Raw genomic sequence first — 27594 nt, 5'->3', positions numbered from 1 at the left:
CCTGTCACGTGGTAAATCCACAATAAAGTTAGCCATTAATATTAAGGTGGACATGGTGTGAAAAAATGGAAACCAGTTTACAGTATTCTAAAAAATCTCTCAAATTAGTTTTGTTTTTATGACTAGTTTTGTTTTTAAAATTAGTTTATGTTTTATGACTACTTTCATGATATTAATAGAAAATATAATTTTACAGGGGCCTCAACCTGGTGTCTAAATGTGTATCAACAATTGTCTCATGCCAAGTAACATGAGCTAAAGCTGTATATACAATATCTGCAGCTTATTCATAAGTGATCTGAATTAGTTAACATGAAAAGGATCATTTGACCTTATATGCAAGAGTGTAGTATACCAAGTCAATGCAATACATGAAACAATGTAAAACCAAATTAATAGTCTAGTTATCTTTAGTAGAAAAATGAGTGTAAAAGATTAGCACACTGATGTTTTACACTACCTAGTTTCTTTCGCTCTATCCACTTTGTCAAAATCTTTGAGAATGGAATTTGATTTACCTTATATAACAGACATAAACTGACTTATTTTTTTTTCAGAAAGACATGTTTTCTGAAGTTTTCTAATTTTATCTTGATTTTGAGGGAAAGCACAATGGAGCTAGAGTAGATTTATTTTATTTATTTTTCTTCACCAAAATAAGGATTCCGCTAATTAAAAGGCACTGACTAGAATATCACCATGGCCTGAATGACCCCAGAAATCTTTTCGTGCTTAATAGAAAGGATGCACATTTTTAATGAACACTACATCCTTAGACATGTACTGCTCTTCTAATAAGTCTTGTTCCAGCTGTTTAAATTGACTAAGGGAGTACAGTTCATAGATTTTGAAGCTAACTAATTAACTCTCTGTTCTTTGCTTTATTTTTTTCTTGTTTTGGGTGTGGAGATATGCATCCTTTGGCAGTGGTCATATTTCAACTTCTTCTCTGTAAGGCCATGAGACATTTATGGTTGAGGCATTGATTTATTTTAAAGCAAAAAGCCTCCCTTTATCACTATTTTCTTTAACCCCATTTCTAGTTACATTGTTTGTGGAGGGCCTTGTTTAGTTCTTTAAATATTGGGAACAGTTTCATCATCATTAAATATTAACTGCTCACTGGAAGCAGAAGCTGAGCTTAATTAAGGTTGCAGTATTTACTAAATTAGACTGGGAGAGGAACATTTTAAGACACACACATATATGAAAGAGAGAGAGAGAGAGAAAGAAAAATAAATATTTTAAAGTAATCTCAGCAGTTTCATTAGAGCTTTGTCAATTGTGTTCGCATATCTGAAACATTTCATCCCAAAATGAAAGTTACATTTTGGATGAAACTTAACATACTTGGTAGATATTCAGGCCAGGCAGAATAGATCTTTATTTTTAGAAGAGAAAGCATTTGTATCAATACCTTGTTTTCATGTCTGTAGAACAAAAACAAACAGTAAGTTGGCCTAATTTTCAGATGCTTTTTAAAAGAATCACTTGGCTAAAAATGCCACTTAAATACACGATACATTTAGAGTTTGGAATTTTCCCTGGGCATATGCCTGATACTCTAAATTACATACAATTATATTTTATTTGTAATTGATAATTATTATGGGAACATAACAGTTGTGCATATTTGTGGGATACATGTGATATTTTGATACAGGCATACAATGTGTAATGATCAAATCAGGGTAATTGGGATATCTATCACCTCAAACCTTTATCATTTCTTCGTGTTAGGAACATTCCAATCCTGCTCTTTTAGTTATTTTAAAATATACAATAAATTGTTATTAACTATAGTCACCCTATTGTGCTACTGAATACTAGACCTTATTCCTTCTACGTAACTGTATTTTGTACCCATTAACCATCCCCTCTTTATAAACCACTTCTCACTACCCTTTCTAGCCTCTGGCAACGATCATTCCACTCTCTATCTCCATGAGTTGAGTGGGTTTTGTTTTGTTTTGTTTTGTTTTGTTTTGTTTTGTTTTGTTTTGTTTTAGCTCTCGCATATTAGTGAGAAACGTGCAGTATTGATCTTTCTGTGCCTGGCGTATTTCACTTAACATAATGTTCTCCACTTCCAATCATGCTGTTGCAAATGACAGAATTTTGTTCTTCTTTATGGTTGAATAATATTCAATTGTGTATATGTACCACATGTTCTTTATCCATTCTTCCATTGATGGAAACTTAAATTGATTCCATATCTCGGCCATTGTGAATAATGCTGTAATAAACACAGGGGTGCATCTCTTTGAAATACTGTTTTCCTTTAGGATAGATACCCAGCAGTGGGATTGCTGGATCATATCATAGTTCTATTTTTAGTTTTTTGGAGAACCTCCATACTGTTTTTTTTTAATATATATAGTGGCTGTGCTAATTTACATTCTTACCAACAGTTGCCTACTTTCCTACAATTTTAATAACAAGTTAGCACAAAGGTTTCAATAGAACTTTTGGTGATGAAATGTATATTTTCCCTAACAAAATATAAACTTAGTCCATGCCTCAAAAGTATTTTAATGGCAGTCCATGTCACCAAGTAAAAACTTTCTGCATGGAAATTCCATTTTTGGTGTTAGGTTGGTAGTAGGGTAGGAGTGTGAGGAAAATGCTTATTCTGAAGTGGAGACATTTGACCTCATTGGGGGATTGAAACATAATTTCACACTGATTAATTCACCCTGTAAACAATCATTTTGGTACAATGTTTTACATTTCTTTATCTGAAAGAAGATTCATGTTTAACAAAAGAGGAACTGATTTTCATCTTTGTACCGCTAATTTCAAAATGCAGAGGTAAATCAATAGCCATATCTACCCTTTATATAAAGTTTGAGTGGAGAGATATGTGGCTGGTTATAAAGACATAATTATTTAATTTATTCTGAGCAGCACACTGAGCCCTGCAAAGATAAATTGTTTAAATCTGAACAATAATCAGTGCCTTTCTCACCTTATACTCTTCATATACATTTGTAAGATATTTTTGCAAATTAAATTCTTCTTTGAAACTTTTCATTTTACTTAGAGACAGGAAATTTAATTTTACGAAGTGGAAACCCCAAGGTTTAAGGTTAGTGCAAAACTAAAACCATTTGGAATTGAGGAGATTGCCCAATACCTTCTGACTTCCCAGGTTTCAGTACAGCGAAAACTCACTTGAGACCCTTAAGTCATGGAAAGCCTAAAATAATTAGCATGGTTTCAAGGGGCAGAAGTCACAATGTAGGAAAGCCAGTTAGGCAGAGAAGGCTTGACGTTCTTATTTCAGAAGTTCCTTGACTAAAGCCTTCAAATGAAAGAAGAAAGCCACAGCAACCATTTGGAAAGATCTGACGAAACTTACAGCTTTGAAAAGGGGTGTTGGCAAGGTGATTGTGGGATGTTACTTTGCAATCATAGGAAAATATCCATCTTGTTAGCTTTTGGGAGATCAGGGATGGGCAAAAATGGCATTTCAACAGAAGAGCCATTTTTGGGGAGTTCACTCTATTTTTCTATTTAAGAGAAATCAAAATGAAAATACTAAGGAAAACTTGACCTGTAAAACACCATACAACTTGGTTTAAGCTTTAGTTTCTTTACCTATAGAATGAGGAAGTTGGATTAGATCAGTATTTTCCTAAGGGTGTACTAAAGAGAGATGTTAACGGGAATATGATGAAAAAAGGGGGGATGGTTTGTGAGTTAAACAATGTTGGGAAATGCTGGGTTAACAAAGGTAACCAGGTTTCTTTACTTTAGGACATGTGAGAGCCTTTATCATACTCTTGTGTATTGTCAGCCTACAAGAGAGGAATATAAAGTGACATTTCTTATACCCGATTGACCAGTGAACCCAGCTTTTGAGGTTCCTCTCTTAGGATTAGTTGTCTGTGGTACACACTCTGGCAAATGCTGGACTAAATGATCTCTAAGAGCCTTTCCAGCTTTACTATTTGATCTTTCTATGATATGCCCATAAACATATAAACTTCCCCAGAGCAGTACAATTTTACTATTTCTGACCTTACTAATTCTTAATCTTTGATCATTCCAATGAAAGAGTCTGCATTCTTAATGAAAAAATAAATTTAGGACTGTGTCTAGCAATTGCTTAAATGTTCACAATTGTAATGTGAGGCTATTGTGGATTGCCATTTTTCTCGAATATATTATTTGGTTCATTAGAATTAGCCATACCTCTCTACTTTGTGCTCTCTTTTAATGTGAGTAATCAGGGATTGACTGAAAAAGATATCTATGCAAATAATGGCTATTCATCTGCATGCTGTGAATCTGTACCTTTATAGCGCTTATGTGTGCATATAGAAACATGTGCTAAGTAGTTATTTCCCTGCACTTTAATGATTGACTTTTACTCGAATTTGAGTATTCCAAAGACAGGGCTGAAGGAAAAAAAAAAAAAGATTAACCACCCCTCACCTCTGCACACATAAATAAAAACCTTAAAAAACTTAAAAGCCTCATCTTTATGTAACACCTCATATACTCAAAAATCTGTTCTGTAAATTCGGAGTTACGGGTTAGGCAGGTATTGGTCACACACCATCCCCCTCTTCATCCTAGCCTAAAGGGGGAGCTCCAGCAGACATCGAGGGTATTTAAATATACTGTTGCGCCACCGGTGGGTGGGAAGGTGGAGTGGCTGCCAGGGTAGCGAGCCGTGTGAAGCTTTTGGTGGGAGGAGCTATGGATCAAAAATTGCTGTCTCCAACAGTCAACTTCCTTAAATTTCCTTGCAGCTGATCAGGTAAGCTGGGGCTGAGAGTGTCTTCTACTTTACGCTGGGCAAATGAAGGCCTGGGAGAGCCTGGGCTGATTCCATGGAGAGGGCTTCTAAGAATCTTAAGGTAAAGAGGTAAAATGGGTTTTCAAGGATTTGCCTTTATTGAGCTCAACTTATCAAGGCAGAAGAACAGAGCGGGAGAGGGCTGCCAGATAACATATTGTATGGGGCATACTTATACTAAAAAATTTTTTTTCACTGTTTATCTGAAATTCAAATTTACCTGGGAGTCCTGCATATTTATTTGATAAACCTGGCATCTCTAGAGAGGATCCTAAGCAGAAGCCCTAGCTGGGGAATAAAGGGGGCAAGCAGCTGGTACCCTCTTTGTCCTGGCTTCTAAATCGTTGTGGCAAGTGAGTGGATGGGGTGTCCAGAAAAAGGAGGTAAAGAAGCCCAGGAGCAGGAGATTTGACTAATGGGTCAGAGAGAAACACCTCCTTATGTTCTTTCTTAATGAAGTCCATGTAGAAGGAGCTTTTTGAAGTTATATGATTTTCTGTGTGTTTTATTTCTTAGAGTAACAAATTCAGTACCATTACTTTTTCTCTCCCTTTTTTTCCATTCTTGATGACATTTTATGTTGGCAGCTATCAGCTGCTCTAAAGACAGCGTCTAGTAATACTTTGCATGAGGAATGCCTTCTGACTTTTGATAACTTGGTACCAATGTGCTTCGTTGTGTTTGGGTTTTAATTTTATTCTGGTTGGCTGGTTTGTAAATAGATGATGCATTTTTGAAGAGCTTATAATTGACCAGTCATTCAGTTAATATTTTTCTACAGTGATGGACGGTATTCGATGAGAACCGAGGTAAAAAGTGTGTAAGTGGGGTGGAATAGGGCAGGAAGTAGATTTGGGTTATTAGTGAGGCAGGCTTGCTTTCACTGTGAACAACTTCTGGGATTTTTAGTGTTATTTGCTGTTCAAAAAATTTCTAAGAAAAAGATCAAGCTCATGATCATTTGAAAATAAATGTTTAACGTAAACAAAGCTAAGCGTGGGTCATGAAGGAAAGCCGCAAACATTTTTCTTGTAAGAAGGCATATGCATTAGAGAGCCACAAGAAGGCCCCACCTGCTGTGATTTTCCTAAAGCCACCTTTGTCTTAGTAGCTTCAGGGAATTTGACTTGCGGCTTGTTCAGAGAAATTCAGGATGGGGGGTGGGGCAGTTGGAGAACGCAGTTTTTTTCTAAACTGACCCTGGAAATGCAGGGCCCTCCTGGGCAGGCCCAGGTGCTGATTAGATATGGATCTGCTGCTGGCTCCTTTATTCGTCCGGTGGGGCCCTATATCCTGAGGGCCTTTGTGGCCAGAGACCCCTTGGAATCAGACCAGAGTTTCTGTCTGTGGGTCTCATGGATTCATGTCACTTCTGGTTAAGTTATACTAAATTACCAGGATGTTTCAGCCGTAATGGTCACATATTCCTCAGGGTCTATATTCATAGGAAAAAAAAAAGTTAGGAACTAGCTATTTTCTGGACCTGAATAGAATAACGGTTCATTTGGAACAGACAACCAGGGGCAGCCTCAGTCATGTGTTGACTATTGTTCTCTTCTTGGAGGGAGAAGAAAGAACTTATGAAAGAAAATAGCAAGAGAAGCACTTAGGTTTCTAAGGTAGACTTAGTGTTATGCCCTATAAAATTATTCTCACAAAGTTCAACAAACGTGTATGGCAGGGCGGCTATTCATCAGGCACACACACATCCCTGGAGATTGAAAGTGGAGGAAGATGTAGTTCTGCCGTTATACAGGCTCAAAGTCTAATAGAGGAGACAAGCATGCAAACAATTTATCGATGTACACAGCGATAAGAGCTACGATAAAACTGAGTACAAGGTGCAGTTGGAAGCACAAAGGAGGGAGAGATAAATGGGGACAGGAATGGGGAGATGGTTCCAGGAAAATCTTTACAGAGGAAAAGTGATTTGAACTGAGAATCCATATTGGGTAGTGAAAGTCTGGAAACTTGGCTTGTGTGCTTACTGAGCTGCTTATGAATTAGGACAAGTCACCTCACCCCTTTGGCCTTCACATTCTCTGTAAGATAAAGGTGCACAAGATGTTCCCTACAATCCGATTCAGCCCTAAACTGTTTCCATCCTGGGAATCAAGTTATCTTAGTGGGCTATTTCAGAACAAAAGTGTGATTGTTGAGCCCAGTACTCCCTTTGTCATTGGGAGATCAAAATGTAAAAGTTCTCTGGAGACAGATAGGCAAGAAAATTCTTCTGCTCTCACCCCAGCTTCTCGCCTATTCAAACTTGTTATCTGGTTTGCGCCAAAGTCATTGCCCTGTGTATGTGTGTATGGGATGTGTCAAGAAAACAGAGTTGGGACAGCATGAAGAAGGTGGGTACAGTGCTGGCTGTAATGGTGGGGGGTACTTGGCTGGCCCTCTCCATGGGGGTCAACGTTCAGCCTCATTAATTTTGCCTTCATTATATTTAAGAAATGGTTTATTAAAGACTTTTCCCTCTAAATTTCTTGCCTGCATCTCACATTTAACTTAAAAGTTGTATGCAGAATTTTAAGGCTGCTCTTTGTGCATCTATATCAATATTTATAGATGATACAATATTTGGAGGAGAAAATGATGCAGATTATCCATTTTTGTAAAGACAGAATTCTAAGAGGAAGAAAGTGGGAAATTTGCCAGTAGAATGCCGATATCTGGCTAATAACTCGTTGTATGTTGATCTTGACTCAGGTTTTTCCTAGCTTTAATAAATCTGTGATACTTGCAGGAACTAGCCAAACTGGTACATATGATTTGTAATTCTGAAATCACTGTTACTTCCTCTGAGAAGCCATGTCTGTGCATGTAAGTATGTTACAGTGGGGCACTATCATCAGAATTATTTCATTTAATCCATTATGATTAAAATGGAATAAGAACATTTTTCTTCATAGAACAAATCATCTCTTGGGTGCCTTGATTTAACATTTAACTTTTAACTGTTGGCAGTCTAGCAGATCAGTGAGATTATGTATTTGAAAAGTAATCCAGTTATAATTGTATTTGAGAGAACATATTTAGGATTTTTTTTTCTCTCTAACTCTGTATGTATTTGAAGAAGCAAGTCATTCTGCAAACAGCTGTTTCTCTTAAGATACTGTGGCTGACAAAGGGTAATTTGCAGCCTCCCAGGTTCCTTTTCTTATTCTGATGTATGGTAGGGCTTTTTCTCATGAACATGAAGTACATTTCACAGGGTTTTTCTACCACCCAGTGCATGGGAAGTCTTGTGACAGACTCTGACTCTCATAATTCTCTAGACATAGGTGGGATTTGAATCTCTACAATGAGACTTTTCTCTCTTAGTCAAAGGCTTTGTATTCATTTGGGAGAAGCCTGAAGGTAGGAAGAAGGCAATAGATTGAATTTGGGAGGCTTTATAAATGTTCTGCAATGTATCCCTTTGTCTGTCATCAACTTCTTGATGCAGATGTACTTCAGAAATGTCATCGGCTATTTTCTCCCCCTGCTTGCTGCTTTTTGAGTGCATTTTTCAAAGACAGTCGATGGGAAAGGGGAGCTGGAAGATTCATATGATTCATAGGTGTAAGTAGCACTTATTTCAGCAGAGAATCGCTTTCCTATTGAATCACTTTGCTATTTTCTTAACTCAGTAACACAGTGAAAGACCAGATGAGAATGACATGTTTTTTAAGTCCAAAAGGAAATGGAAAAGGAGGGAAATTGAGGCAAGCATAAATGAGCTTGCACTCTAATCGCTTCAACGTTTCTTTAATTTTGAGTGTATATGGGAGGGGGAGAGAGAGAGAGTTGATTTTCATGTCTTGACTCCCCTTAGCTGCTGATTTTAGTACGTAGCCTGCTCTGCCAGAGGATGGCGACTGTTGTAGGTACGTTTACAGAGTCGTTTAAGGCATGCTCTGATACTTTGCACTAGTGTGAGCCAACTCTGAACCTGTGGGTCTAGATTGGAAGAAGGAGGGCTTGGGACACCATTGACTTGGCTAGGGAAACATGAAGGGTGATTTTTCAGAGCCAAGATGGCTGCTGGGCTATCACACCAAACTGTTATAGACCCAATGTGATAGGGTACCTTGTGGCCCACTCAGAGTGCTTAGGTGGCCTACAGAAATCATTGGAACCTTCCTAGTACAGAGTCATTGATTTTCCAAAGGACAAAAACAATAGATGATTACCTACTCCACTGGGACAGTCCCTCCCTAATCCCCACTCTATCCCAACCTTACATGCTTTACCAAAGCCTTAATTCTATACAAGGATTAAAAAACAAGTGTTAACAGATGTAAAAAAACCAAGTTTGTTCTCTCCCAAACACCAATTAAAGTATTTTGGCCTATAATTACATTTGGGCCTCTTGAAGAATGAACGCTATGTAGAGGAGATTTATTATCACCAAGTGTTGTGTGTACAAATATATTATCCTGAGTTCTAAAGTCGTTTTGAAAAAACAGGGGCATAGTTTTCTTTTGAAATGTTGTATTGCACGGATAATATAGATATTAAATTACTTGGTCTCCTCATCTATTGTTTGGATAGAGAATACAGATTTTTATTTTATTTTATAAGCTTTCTGGAACATAAGCAGCAGTCTCTGGTAAGATGGTGTTGCTATGCATTTGCATTGTTATAGAATTAAATTATGGATTCGGTCATTCAAAATAGAAGCTTTATCAATCAAGTAAAATCTCATAACTAAGATGAATAAGTTTCTTTAAATCTCATGCTGCCTCATATTCCATACTTTAGTTTTATAGCCCAACTTGATATAATTTTTTAAAGTGTAATTCTCTTTTTTTCTATTTCTGTGTACTGTTTTTGCTCTGCTAAACTGTCATTATTTCCCAAGAAAAAGCTTAAGATAAGTTACTTTATGTAAAGGATAGTGATATAAAAGCACAAAGGCATGTTCACTTCTTTATCTGTATATTGGCAGGAAATGTGCCAAATACAGTGTGTTCTCTCCCTCCCTTTCTTCTTCTCTCTCTGATTACATTCAATGTAGATGATATTAAAACTCAATTGTAACAAATGGTGAAATTCCAATTATTCTTTTTTCTTTCTTTTCTTTAACTTATCTAATGTTTGGAATTCCTGAATATGAAAGACAGTCTTCATTATATAGTTGTTTTGGAGTTAAAAATTGTGTTCCATGCTTGTGTATGCTAATTGTCTAAACAAGCTATCTAGGTGGCTCTGCAATCCTTAAGCAATGCTGCTGAGCTGCATAATTTATTTTCCCCACTACTGCTGTCTAACTACCCCAAAGCATAGGAATTAGAGTGGTGGCCCTAACTGGGAGTATGCAGTAAGATGAAAAATAGTCAAATGAGAAGGAAGGTCAGTAATAAGTTATTTAGACCTGGTTAGGCAGCAGGGTCTCCAAATGCAGCTGCAATTGGTAAAAAAAAAAAAAAAAGACTGAAATTCAGAAGAGAGGTCAGGGGTAGAGATAGAGATTTAAGATCCGAGCAATTGTACAAATAGATGGAACTTTGAAACAACTTAGTCTCTCCAGGGAAAAGAGATTAGAGAGGAGAGCAAGAGGATTTAGAACAGGGCCTTGGGGAAATCTTTAATGTTAGGGTGTGGGAGGAGGAAGAGAAACCCTGAAGTAGAAGTATAAACTAGCATGCTTGGCTGTGGAAGTCACCAAGTGCCACTCCCTCCATCAGCTGTTAATTCTGAGCCAGATCACCTCAGTTATGTAGATGGAGAGTGGAGAATCTAGGAACTGAAGATCCTTGTGACTTTCTGCCTTGCTTCACATTGGTGGGTGTAAAAAGAAGCTTATGGTCTCTCTTAGGGGTACATTTATGGGGAAAAGACCCCAATTATTGTGATTTAGCACACACAGGGCTCTGCTTACACTCATTATATATGTTGAAATTGCGTAGCTATTCCTAGGCTACTTTTAAGAATTTAGGAGGATTAGGTTAACGTGATTCTTAACTCATACTACCAATAAATTATTCTTTCTCCAAGGTTTGCATGGAAATATAAAAGTACATAAAACTAAGATAGTATTTGATTTTGTAAATCACTTTAATTTAATTAAATGTAAATTGAGCAATGGGAAAAACAAAAAGACAAACTCGACAGAAAACAATGATGTGTCTTTTAATTTCTCACACTGACTTTAAAGTTATACTCAGCTTCTTGCCAGAGGAGGTAAAACAATAGAGCCACCTTGCCCTAGTGATCTAATATTTAAAAAGAGCCGTTGCAATGCATCTGGGTTTGCATTATATGTAGCTCTAGAAAAGTTTTGAAGGACACATCTTGATTCTCAGTGAAATTATAGGAATATTTTAATAACAACATAACTAAACAATGGAGAAGCCATTGCATAAACTGTGTAGGCATCATAAATAAGGAAAATGCAGATAGCATGTGTTGAATGAAAACACTTGGTGAACAAACTCATTTTTCTCTCGGAAATTCAGGTGGCCTAGCAGCTTGCACTCTTTGGTCCAAAAACAAAGTTGCCCTTTTGCTCCCCACCTTCCCCTTCCCCAATAACCTCACCTACTGTAAAGAATCTTAGCATCTGTGGGAAATAGAATTGTTTGCAGTTGTGCTTTCTTAAAAGGTTTGTGGTGGACCTAGTAATCCAAATAAGAGAGAATCGTTAGCTTCTTTATATACTGCTCATGAGTTCAACACAGTAATAGGTCACATTGTGACAATGTGACCAACAACTAGTCCAGTGACATCCTTTGCTGCTACATAGTAAACCATAATCAGCAGCCATGCCAACATTTAGGTGACACCAAAAGCATGTTTGATTCCACGGAACTGACATACTGTCCTGTCTTGAAAGTGCTTAACATCAATAAAAAACGTTCAATTAGCTGAGGATCCAAAATACACTTTGGTCTCCATCATGCAAGTGATCTAGGGCCATTGTCTCCGGAACCTAAAGAACAAAATCGCTGCCGGGCATAGGGATTTATTATTTCATTAACAGACTGTCAGTGAATTTCAGGGTGTTTCTCGCCTTATATGGATTCAAGATGAAGAGTTTTGGAGCTTAGATTGTCCCCAGATAATGGAGTCCAAAATTTATCTATTTGTGTATAGTTTTAATTTTATATTTTCCCTATTCTTCATTGTCAGGGTCGGTGTACTCGAGAGAACTGCAAGTACCTTCACCCTCCTCCACACTTAAAAACGCAGCTGGAGATTAATGGGCGGAACAATCTGATTCAACAGAAGACTGCCGCAGCCATGTTCGCCCAGCAGATGCAGCTTATGCTCCAAAACGCTCAAATGTCATCACTTGTAAGTCGCAGCTATATTTTGAAAATTGCCGATAAAGATCAACAGTGGAATAACCTGGCAGGGACTTGGGGAAATTAGTTGCAACAGGATTTAGGACACAAACTAATATGTTCATTGACACTACAGAGCTGTGCACTTGAAGAGAGCAGTCAGGTGTGTTGCACTGAAAACCTGGCTGCATGAGTTCACTTTATAAAAGAATATGGATAAAGGAGCAGGGGCATTTTAAGATAAGGAGAGTTGATTATTATTACATGGAAACCTTTGAATTCTAGGACATTAATTCAAACAAATTTTCTTGTTCTTTGATGGGGGTTTTGTTGCTTTTTTTTTTTTTTTTTTTATTTTTGGTGAGACAGAGTTTCACTCTTGTTGCCCAGGCTGGAGTGCAATGGTGCGATCTAGGCTCATTGCAACCTCTGCCTCCTGGGTTCAAGCAATTCTCCTGCCTCAGCCTCCCAAGTAGCTGGTATTACAGGTGCCCGCCATCACGCCCAGCTAATTTTTTTGTGTATTTTTAGTAGACACGGAGTTTCACCATGTCCAGGCTGGTCTCAAATGCCTGACTTCAGGTGATCCACCTGTCTCGGCCTCCCAAAGTGCTGGAATTACAGGCGTGAGCCCGGCCTGTTGTTGCTTTTAAATAAACTTTTTATTTTGAAATAATTTTAGATTTACAGAAAAGTTACAAAGGTATTAATAGTACAAAGAGTTCCTGTATTACCTTTCACCCAGTTCTCCCCACTGTTAACATCTTATATTACCCTGGTAGATTTGTCAAAAGCAAGAAACTGGAATCACACATCATTATTATTAACTAAACTCCAGACTTTATTCAGATTTCCCCAGGTTTTCTATTAATGTAATCTTTCTATTCCAGTGTCTGATTCAGGGTACCACAGTGCATTCATTTGAATTTTGCCTCCCCTCTCTTCTCTGCTCTGTGACCATTTCTCAGTTTTTCCCAATTTCCCATGATCTTGATGGTGGCTTTCCCTTAACTTAGCCACAGGGTTTCCCTATGCAGAAATTAGTAAGATTATGTCATTCTAGACTAATATCTACTATTTTGTGGACTTGCAAGTTTAAATGGATCCTTTATAAAGTAATTAAGCTATATCTGTTCATATTGTTCTATTGAAAATTCATCTTGTCCCTATGCCTTAAAATATAAACTTTCATTTTGCTTTTACACCTCTTAGGGATAATTGAAAACTGTCCCTTTTCTGCTGTAGTTCTCCAGGCCTCACATTTAGCTCAGTGGTGCCTCATTCTAATTCCAGCTGGCCTACTTCCTTTAAACTATTAACAGGATAAATTTGAAAATCCTGTTTTACCTTTATTTGTTACCCATTTAATCAGTGATACAATGAACATATTGAAAGTTGAAATATGTATATAGTATTTAGATGCAATGAAAATGGGGGAGGACAATCAGCTGTCAGTAAAGCCTATCTCATTATAAAGTTAATTCTCAGAATTCAAGGATATCTGTGTTGATATGGAACCCTTTAATGAGTACATCTTTATGGATAAATGCAAAAACAGATGGGAGAGGCAATGATGAATCACTAAAGGTTTGCACCATACTCTTTTTCCAGAATGCCTAGACAGATTTAAGTAAAATAAATAGATGTCATGTTCTGTACTATTAGTTTACCAAAAAGTTTTGCCTTGGAACTCAGATTAATTACGTTGGTAAATTAGTTCCTAGAAGGTGAACTCCTCAAAGCTCCTCTTTGACCCTCAGTAATTCTTTACATCGTTGAACTCCTTGCGCAAACGCTTTTTCTGGGCTTTCACATACTGACGTATCTCAGTCCCTCCCTACTTCTAAGGGCAGAGGGAAGTTAAAGTCTTTTGGATACTGAAAATTGTTATGAACAAAACCACAGAGAAGTGATCGTGCTTGGTAAGTCCAGAAAATGTGAGTGGGTGGGGAATAAAGCAAGGCAGCTTTTATTTTTTCCCCCCAGCTTTATTGAGGTATAATTAATAAATAAAATTGTGTATATTTTAAAGTGTACAGCGTGTGATGATTTGTTAGACGTATACATTGTGAAATGAGATGACATGGATGAACCTGGCAGGCATTATGTCAAGTGAAATAAGCCAGACAGAGAAAAAACAAATACTATATGATCTCACTCATATGTGGAACCTTGAAAAAACTGAATGCATAGAAACAGAGAGTAGAAGGGTAGTTGCCAGGGGATGTGGGTGGGAGGGGATGGGGGAAGATGTTGGTCAAAGGTATAGCAAGGGAGATTTTAACTCACAATTATTACTCTCAGCTTCTCATGGGATGTCTCAATTTCAAACTGAGCAAAGAATAGGAAGCAGATTTCATTATCAGACACCTGAGCCCAGTGGTTCCTACAGAGCTGGAGCATTTATCTTTTCAAAGGTCGAGGGATAGCTTCAGGGTACTAGTGAAATGCCTTGTTTCAGGGAATCAGAGAGCAAGAAGTGGGGTAAAGTAGGGGTACAGAGGGAAGCCGTTCTATTCAGCCTCTGCTAGAGTCTCTCCATTCCAAGTCTCAACCCTTCAAGTGTTATTGATCATGCTGGCTCACACTGGAGAATAGGGAGTAGCTTTTTTGAGAATCCAGTAAGAAATCCATTGTGCTTTCCAGCCTCTTCACTTGTGCTTTCTAATTTGAATCTCTATGCTTTCTATGTTAGAATATGTTTCCCTATCTTTTCTTCAATGAGGGTAATTTCAGATTTCAGATGACGGAAGATGACTGCTATGATTCACAGGAGTACAATTTATTTTATAGAATGTTACAAGATACAAGGCATTACTTAGAAGACCCAAGGGAACAATTGGAAATTGCTTCTCTACCTTGTAGATTATTTAATGATAGCTGTTATGATGCGATGAGCCGATAAATGATTAATTCCTGCAGTTATTATGTGTACAAAAATCTAACTCCAAGATGGTTGATATGTTCCTCTTCTATGGTCTAAGGAAGCCACTTTGTAGACATGGTGTAATTGAGCTAGTGTGAGCAATTTTAAGTAACATTTACCAGTCTGATTTGGAAAAAAAATTTCTTTATTGTGGATCCTGATATTATTACAGAAGTAATATATGATTTTACTTAATTTCTCTGGTACCTACTCTCCCTCAAACAACTCTCTATCCCTTTTAATCACCCCTACCCAATAATCTGATTCTTGTCTCTAAGGTAGTCATACTTTTGTTTAAGAAATTTCCAGTCCTGATATTTGTAAGGTTGCATATTAAGACCCATTTGTATGACTGGCTTGAACTTCATGTCTTTCCACAAAGAATACTTTGATCTGTTTCTAGGATACCAGAAGAGCACATCTGCCTTTGCAGAATTGAATATGGTTTGCTTATTATAAGCCCCTAGATAAAAGGAATGTCAACCTAAATGCGATGGTACCTAGAGAGAACAGAACAGATTCTGTTGAGTGTGACTGAACAATGAATAAAAGCCACACCTAGTCAATTTGGGTGGAATGCTTGCTGGAGCAGGCAAGTTTGTTCACTCTATTAAACAGGTCTGAATTGACATTTGCCAGTATAAAAGTCCATCTCTGAAAGCTTTTTTGGCTTTATTAAGGAAGTTCAGCAGGTGAAACAAAAGGTGTGACTCCCTAGTATTTTTCAATGCAGTTTAAGAGAGATTGTTCCTGATGTTCCCAGCAAAAAAGTATAAGTTGAAGTATCCCCTTGCCATAATCATGAGGCAAATACAACCACTGTAGAAGAATATTAGAAAGAGTAGGCACAGTGGATTACCCTGAAGCAAAGCTAATGTTTTAAAATTTTGGTTTTACAATTAGAAATTTTAGTTATGAGGAAAGATTCTCCCTACTGAATGTGGTGTATGTATTTATAAAGTGAATATGATATTACAGGCTGTTAAAATGTTTTATTTGGACATTTTGCATATCTACACCTGTCCATATCCAAACTAAAGGAAAACCTGGGAAATTCCCCTAGTTTCTCTCTTTGAATGTGGTGATTCACATGGAAACAGATCCTGACACACAGGTGAACTTGACTCAGTAGAGTGTATTCATTTGATTATTTATATAGAGATTGTTGATTCAGCACATTTGAGGTTGCATTGGGATGTGCCAAGTCCTCAGGTTCTGTTGTATGCTATTCATGGCTGGCATTCCTGTGGCTAAGTTACCGAGTTCCAAACCATGAAGGCCATAAACAAGTCTTCCTCTCTAGGTTTTCCTTTATCTCAAATTGAATCATCTGATAGCTGCCTGGATCCCTCTCCACCTTTTTACATCATTTTCATAATTCTATTTACCAAATATATTTCTCATAAACAGGCTTATATGTTTATCTAACATTAATATAGTAAGGAACGAAGGTGATGTAATGCTTCAGAACCAAGAGAAAAAAAATAATAGAAAGTTCAAATAGGTACGAGGAAGGGAGATATACTAATTAATGAATATTATTTTTAGACTCATGTTTTTAATGTTGTTTTTTTCTCTTTTACTAAAGGGCTACAATGTATTATATTACTTGGGTTTATATTACTTATAAACTTAGGACTAGAACAATTTTAAGTGACTGGAGATAAAATTGGAAAATATTTATTTACTTTTTAATTTTTTTTTTTTGAGACACGGTATCACTCTGTGGACCAGGCTGGAGTGCAGTGGCATGATCATAGCTCAATGTAGCTGCAGACTTGTGGGGTCAAGTCATCATCCTGCCCCATCCTCCTGAGTAGCTGGGAACACAGGTGCACATCACCATGCACAGTAATGTTTTTTAAAACATTTTTGAATAGAAATAGAAATGTGATCTCACTATGTTGCCCAGTCTGGTACTGATTTCCCAGCCTCAAGCAATCCTCCTGCCTTGACCTCCCAAAGTGCTGGCATGCCTGGCCTACTTTTTAATTTCTGTAAGTCAGTCATTAAATGATATAGTACTTGAAAACAAGAGGACAAATATTCATATTAGACTTACAGTTTTTTAGTTCACATAAATTTAGTTTATTGACTGAAATATTTATGCTATAAAAAAGAGTAGTTTTGTCATGGCTCTTTTATTAACAATTATTATTTTAAAAGGTGACCCAGACATTATGTAGGTTTAATAGAAAAGAAAATTATGTCCATATTCTAAATTACCAGTCTCATGGTCAGTACAGAAATTATAACATTTTAATGAAGGTTCTGCAGCAGGTTTTTCAGTTCACCTACTCATGTAATGATGAATGATGGCATTTAGTTCTTTCATCTTGATGTGGTGACATTACATGTTTTGTAAATGATTTTTGCAAAATTTTCAAGTTAGGAAAGACAGGCATTATGTAATTATAAGGTTAATATGCTCTTAATGTAATTACAACAGTCATGATCATGTGAACTTCCGCATTGAGGTTGACCAAATCACATCACAGAAGTGCCTGGAGTGCTACCATGCCATGATCATCTGGATTTTACTACATTTTCTGAAAGATTAGACAAAATTTTACTTTTAGGTATATCAACTGAAGCCTACTGTAATCTGTTTGTTCAACTAACATTGTTTTTAAGGTGGACTTACCCTGAGACTAACATGAGGGATTTAGGGATGCTCATTTGCATGGTTTCCTTCCAAAACCCTGAGAGGGGTCCTAGCAACGTGTTTAAAATGTGTTTGTAAAATTTGCAAAATATATTCGTGTGTTTCATTCTTAAGGCTCCACTTCCCCACCCAGTGGTCTAAGCTTCAGACCCCACATATCCTAGATTTGCTCCTCATTGCAATTACTGGTCCAAAGTAGAGTAGTTATTCGGGCCTTTTGCTAATAAGACTGTGTATGTCACATAGCTTAAAGCTTCTTTTACGTTAAAACAAAATAAATCCCCTAGCAGTCCCTTTGCTGCTTTGCCCCATCTCTGTTAATAGACACTGTGAAATCTGCTTTTTTCAAAAGTTGAATGAAAATGCTACACTTTTGCAGCCAAACAGAGGACACTTGTACATGATATCTTCTTTTTTTAAATTTTATTATTATTATACTTTAAGTTTTAGGGTACATGTGCACAATGTGCAGGTTAGTTACATATGTATACATGTGCCATGCTGGTGTGCTGCACCCATTAACTCATCATTTAGCATTAGGTATATCTTCTATAGTGTCCAGTTTCTTTGATAGTCACAAATCTCAACATTCTCCCTTTATCATCCTTTATATATTCCCGTGAGATAAATTACATGTAACCTCCTCTATTTTGTGTCCTTCTCCTCTGGGGCTGGTTAGCTCAGTTAGTTGGAGCCTGGTGCTAATGAGACCATGGTGGCCTGTGAGCTTCACTGTTCGTGGTCACAGTGTAAGCTACAGCCAGCTACCTTGAGATTGCTTGCTGTTGATCACAAATGAGGTGAAGGCTGGGAGTTTGGTGGGCTCTGTGAATTTTTTTTTTTTTTACCTGCAGGTTGGTATGGCTCAGTAATTTGTCAATGAGAGGAGACCTTATATAAAAACCTGTGGCTGCCCTACCACCTGATAATTAAAGTGGTACCCCCAAGCATTTCTAATTTGCCTTAATATCCTGTAATCATCTGTTAAATATTCATTTACACCCTTCTTTCCGTGGTCTTCTCTCTTGAACCACTCTGGATACCAGTCACATTAGCAATTCATTAATCACCTGGATTATACACATTGTGAATTACTTTGTGTATAAAAAAGTGTGAATTACTTTGTGTATTACAAAGTGTATAAAAAATTACTTTTTATACACTTTGTAATAAAGTTACATATTTTTATCTATAGTATCACTAAATCACTTTTTTTTAGAACTCTTAATTAGGTACCTTCTAGTATGGATTTAGCCACTCCAATTTTAAAAATACATACACATATGGGATTCATGTATGTACATATGTACATATGTATGTATAAAATACCCTGTGCTTTTCATACTGTTTGATCTAGCAATTCATATCTTTATCAAAAGACAGCTTAGGACTAGCCATCTGCCTAAAGTCTTCCTCAGTGGAGAACAAGAGTGAAGGATTTATTCAATTTCTTTGCCACCATTTTTGAAACTACTTTTACTTCTTTTTGCACTCTGATTTTTAAATTGGGTTGATCTATTTAGTAAATCAAAAATTAATTAATGGTTTAGGAATCCCTTTTTATTCAATTCAGTAAGTATCGAGCATATACTCTGTGACAGGTATTTAAATGAGTAAAGGGTGGATAAAAAGATGATCAAGAAACAAACTCTACCCTCTAGGAATTCGTTATGTAACAAAAGTAAGATGTTGGATGAATATTTTCTGGTCCCCTTAATTTCTGATTTGTACCTGATTCTTCATATTTTTGTAGCTTTGGGCCTTTCTTTTTTCAACATAGAATTATCTTTCCATTAGCCATGCAAGGTTCTGTTTTGGTTTGTGTTGTTTTGATGGTGGTGGTGGTGGTGGTTGTGGTTGGTCAAACCCCTGATAATTTTAAACTCTTAGCCTACCTATTTATCTAACTTTCACTGACATGTTCATAAATAGTCTCCAGGTTTCCTGTGGGTTCCTTGCTTTGCTCAGTTCTTCCTATTTATCTCCCAAAAACCCACATTTTGTTTATACCCTTTGTTAAAACTAGATAACCACTTAATTCTTTGAACTACTTCAATGAGGTATGATTGACACACAAAAGCTGCACATATTCAATGTATACAAATTGATGACTTTGGAGACAAACAGATGCTCATGATACTATTACTACAATCCATGCCACAAACTTGATTTTTTTAAAAATAATCTTTGTTTCCTACTAGAATACTAAAGTTAATTGAATTGCCATTATTATTACACAGTGGTCACCAACAAATTTTTAGGTCAATTCCTGTTCACCTCCTCAGGAACAATGTCAAAGTTACCCTGCTTATGAAGTGTCAATCATTTGCTCTCTTCCTAGGTGATGTGCTGATCTGTGTTTAGGTACTCCTTTATGATTCCTGGCCTGCTGTTGTATTTCTCCTCCCAGCAAATATGGGTAGCTCTGAACCATGACTTGTGTTCTCATTTGTGTTATTCTTTATACCTCTTATACTCACAATCACCTATTGATCTTTCAACTAACCTGCCTGCCTTCAATGGTTCCTCTTACTTGGAGACTTCTCTGATTAATAAGATCAGAAAATCCAGGTCTAGGTGAGGACAATGGTTCACTTTTGACCCATGAACTTTTTTTTTCTTAGCTCTCTCTAGAGCCATGGGGACTTATTCATTAACAAGTACGATTAGTACTTAAACACCACTATCAGCTTGCATCTGTTTTTAAAGTTAACTCTCAATTATTGAGAAACTAATTAACTAGTCTGGAGGTTATGTGGGTCTCCTGCAGCCTGCATTTTGGCCACTTCAGTCCCCACGGAACATTACTCAAGGAGTGTGGAAATGACCAAGCAAATACTGTGAAAGAGAGATTATTCAATTGTACTCTGTGTGAAAGTGAAGTCGGATGGAAACTAAAATTATGGATTTCAGTGCATTTTGGGATTATCTAAAGATAGAAATATGCATGATGACCGTAAAAGGAGCTTTCCTTTTATATTATATAAATGCTTGCAAATGAGCAATAAAATGAAGATATTATGACGCTAGTAAAATTTAAGAGTGCTATTTTTCTTGTATTAAAATTGGGTCAACAAATTGTTACCAAATGTTTACCCTTCTGTAAAAGAAAAAATATCTAGTCATTCAACTCTAGACAGGAACTCAGAGATGGAAGGCCCCGATTATTCTGTTGACCTTAGGCCAGGATTTTGAAATATTTTACATTCATCCAACAATAATTGTAATTGATCTTGGATATTTTTGAGGTAACTACAAATAGATCTAGGCTATTGAGGAGACACAAAGATTGATTTGGCATAACATTCAATTTTCATTTATTTATACTAGCTTGAGAAATAACCTGTTAAGTCACTGTTCCTAAAGTGTGTGTAAACTAGACATTTATTTGAGGCATAGTTTTGCATTGAATTGCATTGCCTCAGAATCCTTTAAGAGCAATCTGTGGTGGCTTTTAAAATTTTTACCTTTACAGGATTCCAACTACTATTTCCCCATTCTTAGTCACGGAGTAGTGATTGTTCTATAAACAAATAGTTAAAAATCCTAATCCTAATATTAGTAACTATGTAAAAGAACATTTTAGTGAATACCTTAGTATTGGTTTACAAAGCCAAACATTTTCAATTTGTGGAATCTTGCTACAAATACTAAATTCATATACATATATATTCATATATATGAATATATATGAATGTATATATGAATATATATATGAATGTATATATGAATATATATATGAATATATGTGAATATATATGAATATATATGAATATATATTCGTATATACGAATATATACGAATATATATGAATATATATTCATATATACGAATATATATTCATATATACGAATATATATACATATATATTCGTATATATGAATATATATGAATATATATATGAATATATATGAATATATATGAATATATATTCATATATATTTGGTGCTTTACTCCTGAAAGCGTTGGAGAATTTCATTTTTTGAAATCATTTAGAACCAAGGTCGGTGAACTTTCTTGTGAATGGCTAAATATAAATATTTTAGGCTGTGAGGTTCAAGATGCAAAGTTGAGGGTATTATATAGGTACTTATATAACAAGAGAGGAAACAAATATCTACAATTTTTTGTAATACAGCTCTACTAATGAACACAATGAAATTTGTGGATGGACACTGGAATAAGAGTTTCCTATAATTTTCATGTTTCACTAAATATTATTCTCTTATTTTTTTCAATCATTTAAAACTGTAAAAAACATTCTTAGATTGCTGGCCATACAAAAACACAGGCAGGCTGAATTTGGCTTATGGGCCCTAGTTTGCAGAGCCTTACTCTAGAACAGAGATTCTTAACCAGTAAGTAGTTCATAACCCCACACCAGGGGTGAGTGTCGTGGGGTCCTTGAACTTGCTGAGATCACAAGCAACATTTTTTGCATACATGAATTTTTCTGTGGACAGAGTCTGCAGCCTTTATCTGACTCTTGGAGAAGTCCTGGACTCAAAAAAGATTAGGAGCCAGTGTTGTCTAGATATTTCGTTAATTTTTAGGACACATTTCCTGAGTGTATGATAGTTCGTTAATTTTTAGGACACATTTCCTGAGTGTCTGATAGTTCCTAAGCAATCTGCAAGTCACTGGGAACTCATGGGAATTTCTACTGTAGGAGCTAATACTGCTAGAGACATGGGGATAAATAGTTGTCAGGTGATCTTATTCATAAAGTCTGTTGCCACCACCATTCTTGCTGGTTGACAACACTCAGAAAGATGAAAATTTACACCTGGTTATGGGAGGGACAGCCGTCTCTTTTCAAGTATTTAGTAAATAATTTAGGTTGGAATTTAAGTATCTGAAACATTTAAGTGTTCAGACCATTTCAGGCTGTAAAGATAAATCAGAGTCAGTATATTTAAAACCTTTTCCTTTACAATAAAAATTAACCCACAGATAGGTTCATGTTAGTTCAACTGACATCAAGGGCTGAGATATATATAGAGACAGGATTAAAGTTGCTTATTAAAGCTGAGCTTCTGAGCTTGCAGGCTGCTTGACTTAACCCATGGCTGTTAGTCAACGCTAAGCCCTTGAATGTTCAAATTCATGAAATGGAGTAGTTACCCTGGGGCAGAGGTAGTGGTGAGAAAACAGAAATGTCCAACTGAAAATAAATAAGCCACTCAGGAGTTCCTGCCTCTGCCCCAGTATTGAGAATGGGATAGCTTGCTTCTTCTCAATAAACAGTGTTATAGAATGCATTTCATACTCAAGGAGGAAATAGTTATAAGAGCTAGGATACTAATTTTAAGATCTAAAGATAGCATAGTTTGTGGTGAAGCCTTAGAAAAATCTAAATACTTTCAGTAAGCCCTTTACATTTTATATGTAGACCAATCATTAATTTATAGCCTTTTTTTCCATACACTTGGAGCATATAACAAACCTAAGACAGTTTAAAAGTATTCCAAAGAAAGCAGAACTTAGCTAGGAGAATTTCCCTGGTGAGTCACCTCAAAAAAGAAAAGAAAAAAATTACAGAAGTAAAAAGCTACCATAAACAGAAAGCATTGCTTTCAAATACATTAGGCTTCAATATTGTTGATTGATCAGCATTTATTAGTGATTAATAACTTTTTAATCTGGAAAATTCACCCACCTCCAGGTCTTTCTTTCAGTTCAAAAATTAATAGATGCAATAATGGTCCTGCTCATTTTTGTAAAAGGCAAGAGCAAAAAGTATGCAGGAGAATGGGCTGGTGGCTTCAGTGAGAAATTTACCAGGAAAGTCAGAGACAACGAAAAGTCAAGTGAAGAGCACTATCGTGTGCTTCAAAAATGGAGTTTTTCTCATCAGAGATTCTTGGTGATCTTGAGACAACTATGAATCATTACATTGATAAAGTCTGCCTTATTGCGGAAGCATGCCTGGGTGGCTGTTTCCAGAAGATTTCCTTCTCATTATATAAAATCATGTCACATCAGCTAGTTCCTGAGCTTCACATCTCATTCCATGACAAGTATCCCGTATTCCTGTAGTCTATTACATCATAAGAGCTAGTTAGACTGGGTCAGCCCTTGGCTATTTGCCCCCAGACTTTAGAGTCCTTCTCCTGACTGCACCATCATCTTTCCTGGTACCTGGCGTTCCCTTTCCACTTAAGGCTCTTGGCAACCATGTCTTTCCTACTCACCCTCGTGAGTCTTGCCAGTTTTTTGGTGCCAGATTCTTTCTGCCCTTCCTAATGTCCCAATCAGCTAATTTGATAAACTCATCTAAGGTAGAATGCTAATGCGGGAGTGCTTCCTTCTAAGCTGAATATGGTTTATAACAGAGTCTTCTTGGAATGCTGTGTGGGTGACAATTTCAAGTCTGTGTGGGGGTGAGGCAATGAGTATACATTGCCCTTCACTTTATATTCCACAATTTGTATTTAGACTTGTTTCTATTAATGTGACTTAGCAGGTATGGGCACAGTTTGGCAAATGCAACAGATTCGGGGGTTTTTTCAAGTGAAAAAATTTTATAAAGCAAGAAGGAACACATGCAATTAGTAATACACAATGAGACACCACCAGTTTCATAATAACTAACTTGTAGAGTCATTATTAGAAATATACTACATTTAGTCATGATTTATTATTCATTCATTAAGCTTTTAAAATGTATCATTGAGTATATCTGTCAACCAGTCATTCACTAAGTGTTGGGTACTATAGGGGAGATGAGAACTATCAAAGGAATAAAACCACATTGACAAGAAAAGATACCCACATGTGGAACAAACTGGAAAACAGCAAAGTGATAAATAATATGGCAACAGATAATAAAGGAAATACACATATTAAACTTTTTGAGTCCAGGATCTTTGAAAATAGAAAAAGCAGTAATAGCTTTTTGCATTTCTGAGGTTTTTTTTTTTACAAGTTACTCTAGTTTGTGTACCATATAATCCTGTTATCTTATCTCTTCCTGCCTAACAGGGATTCTTGTAGCATTTTTAGTGCCTTCTTTTGAACTATGAATATCATCTGGCCCCCTGGATAAAGACAAGGCTAGGCAAGTCAGATTAGCTTGTGAAACGGGACCTCTAGGATGACTACAGTAAACAATAATTTCTTGTACACTTAAAAATAACTAAAAGAGTATAATTAGAGTGTTTGTGACACCAAGGAATGATAAATGCTTGAGGTGATAGATACTCCATTTACCCTGATGTGATTATTACACACAGTATGCCTGTATCAAAATATCTCATGTACCCTATAAATATAGATACCTACTATGTACACATAAAAATTTAAAAAACAGGACCTCTGATTTAAAAAAATAACAAAATATAATGGACCATACTAAACTCATTTTAGGTAGATATTAAAGCACTCACTTTTTCTAATTTATCACTTTCTTCCTCAACTCCTTGCTGTGTTCCATAATTGTCAGTGGGCCAGGAAGACAGAAGCACAGCCAGTATTTGGTAGTACAGGTGGGGCCTGTGGTAGGACAGGCAGCCTTACAGCCAAGCAGTATTGATGGTGAAGAGGAAAGAGGAAGGAAAGGGACTGAATGCAAAGGCCATGCCTGTGTAAGGAAACAAAGAAGATTGTCCATATGTGTAATGTCATTGGTGACATGGTTTTTAGGGAATAAAGAAAGAGTTGGAGGAAACACATTTGGAACAGACTAGCAGTGAGATTTAATTTGGATAATTCATGACTGTTAAAATCATGTGGCTTATTTTATGAGCTTACCAATAAAGTTACTACGTAAAGAGATTTGTTGGTTTAAAAGCAACTCCTCTATGGGAATTAGTATGAGGCTAAAAATAAATCAGAAGAAAACAATAGTAAATTTTGATGTGGCATAAGTAATTTTGATGTTTCTGAAAAAATACCTCTTTGTGTAATGACAGGAAGAATCTTTACCTCTAACATCTTTTTTTCTCTTTTAAACATACAGGGTTCTTTTCCTATGACTCCATCACTTCCAGCTAATCCTCCCATGGCTTTCAATCCTTACATACCACATCCTGGGATGGGTCTCGTTCCTGCAGAACTTGTACCAAATACACCTGTTCTGATTCCTGGAAACCCACCTCTTGCAATGCCAGGAGCTGTTGGCCCAAAACTGATGCGTTCAGATAAACTGGAGGTATTTGTGAACATATATATAAATACCTGTAGAATAGATATTAACCTTACACATAAAGCAGTATTCTCAGAGCCCAGTGTGTTGTGTTTTAAATAAGAGAACCCAAATTTCTTAGCTTATAGGGTTGTTAAACATTTTAGTACTGCAATCATACCTTGTTATAAAGTGCATTGATTCACCTGTATGGTAGGTCAAACAATATGTTAAGTGTACCCAGCCATAGACTGTGCAATGGCACAGGAAGCTTCTGTGGGAATGTTCCTTTTACCTAGGCTCCAGCTTTCAGAAACAGATTACTATATTTGTTAATGAGTCTCTACTTGCTAGAATAATCAAAGTGGGAAAAAAGTAGACAATATAACTCTCTACGATTGCAGAATGTAAAGCTATATGAACACAGAAGGTAAATTAGTCTCATAGTGCCTCAACTTTTTTCTCCATTTTGAGGGTGATGTGCTAGGCAGTAAATAACCCCGATGCCTAAGAAAAGAAAATCTGAAAGAAATTTCAAACAGCTTTTTGATTTATTGAAGTCCTTCATTCTTCTATTGTTATTCTTTGTACATTGAAATAACTAGTCTTTCCTTACAAAGTCAGCTCCATTTGCAGCCGCTTAAATGCCTAGTAATGTATTGTAATATAATCTGATTGTACATATAACTCAGTTATGGTTCACAAGTTGACTTTGGAAAACCAGTGCATTATGGTGTGATAAAGACTCATCTTGGACTTAAAAAAACACTAATTATGCTTAAGGCTGTGTATTAACTGGAGAATTAAAACTGGTTTTCAGTAATACTTTTTAAAACATTTTTATTTCAATGTAAGGACAACCTCCTTTTGGGGAGAATAGAATTTTTTTCTGGGAATAGAAATTCTGTCTGTTTATATCTCATAGTGAATATGGCTTTACATTATTCTTTATCTTTTTAGATTTGTTCACACATAATATATTCAATGTATATATAATTACTGTTACATTCACTAGCAAAATAAATAAAAGCCAGTCAGCTTCCAGTCATCAGTGTGATGCGTGTGTATGTGCATGTGTGTGTTCTAAGGTTTGCCGAGAATTTCAGCGTGGAAATTGTACCCGTGGGGAGAATGATTGCCGCTATGCTCACCCTACTGATGCTTCCATGATTGAAGCGAGTGATAATACTGTGACAATCTGCATGGATTACATCAAAGGTCGATGCTCGCGGGAGAAATGCAAGTACTTTCATCCTCCTGCACACTTGCAAGCCAGACTCAAGGCAGCTCATCACCAGATGAACCATTCAGCTGCCTCTGCCATGGTAAGAAAAGGCCTGCACTTGTGGCCTGTTTCAGAGTAAATGCTTTGTATATTTCTCAATTTGTCTAATATCCTGTAACCATACTCATGGATGGTCATGAGAGGACCTTAATATGAACAGTCAAGGTTATAAGCTGGAAAAGAAAGAACCTATTTATTCTACTTTATTTACTAAGATTTTCTAAAGATAATTATTTAAAAGCCTTACTAATGCTTTTAACCTACTGTGCTCTTTCTCCCATTTTCAGAGTAAGGGTAAATTATATACTTTAAACAGTAAGTTATTTTTGAGTGCTTTTATAGTTTCACTACCCTCAATATCCTAGAGAGGCAGAAAGTTGCCTCTGCTCTGTGAGCCACTTTCATGGGCCCTTTGCTACTAACATCCTTAATGCCTTTCAAAAACACAGCACTTAAAAGATAGGGTATTAAGTAGGTTGTAATTTCCTAAAGGTTAAGGCCACTTTTCCTCT

At 36.4% G+C, this 27594-nt stretch overlaps 1 protein-coding gene and 1 long non-coding RNA gene across 24 annotated transcripts in view; one reads left to right on the top strand and one right to left on the bottom strand.

Moving 5' to 3' along the window:
- The window catches only part of LOC107971183 (uncharacterized), a 215356-nt gene that overhangs the window by 15491 nt on the left and 172271 nt on the right, over window positions 1-27594 (bottom strand). The window lies entirely within an intron of this gene.
- MBNL3 (muscleblind like splicing regulator 3) overlaps window positions 1-27594 on the top strand; it is a 118713-nt gene that overhangs the window by 72761 nt on the left and 18358 nt on the right. For 15 of the 23 annotated variants that reach the window (XM_063804067.1, XM_063804073.1, XM_063804076.1 and 12 more), the window contains 3 exons: window positions 11927-12091; window positions 25633-25824; window positions 26886-27122. In XM_063804067.1, coding sequence (XP_063660137.1) covers window positions 11927-12091; window positions 25633-25824; window positions 26886-27122 — 594 coding nt within the window. Of the gene's footprint in view, window positions 1-4656; window positions 4869-6970; window positions 7162-11926; window positions 12092-25632; window positions 25825-26885; window positions 27123-27594 lie in introns of those variants that run through there. The other 8 variants (XM_003317691.6, XM_003317689.6, XM_054676624.2 and 5 more) reach the window with 7 other exon arrangements.

The sequence above is a fragment of the Pan troglodytes genome, chromosome X (genome assembly GCF_028858775.2).
Source record: "Pan troglodytes isolate AG18354 chromosome X, NHGRI_mPanTro3-v2.0_pri, whole genome shotgun sequence".
NCBI classification, from domain to species: Eukaryota; Metazoa; Chordata; class Mammalia; order Primates; family Hominidae; genus Pan; species Pan troglodytes.
This window is presented reverse-complemented; position numbering and strand designations above follow the sequence as displayed.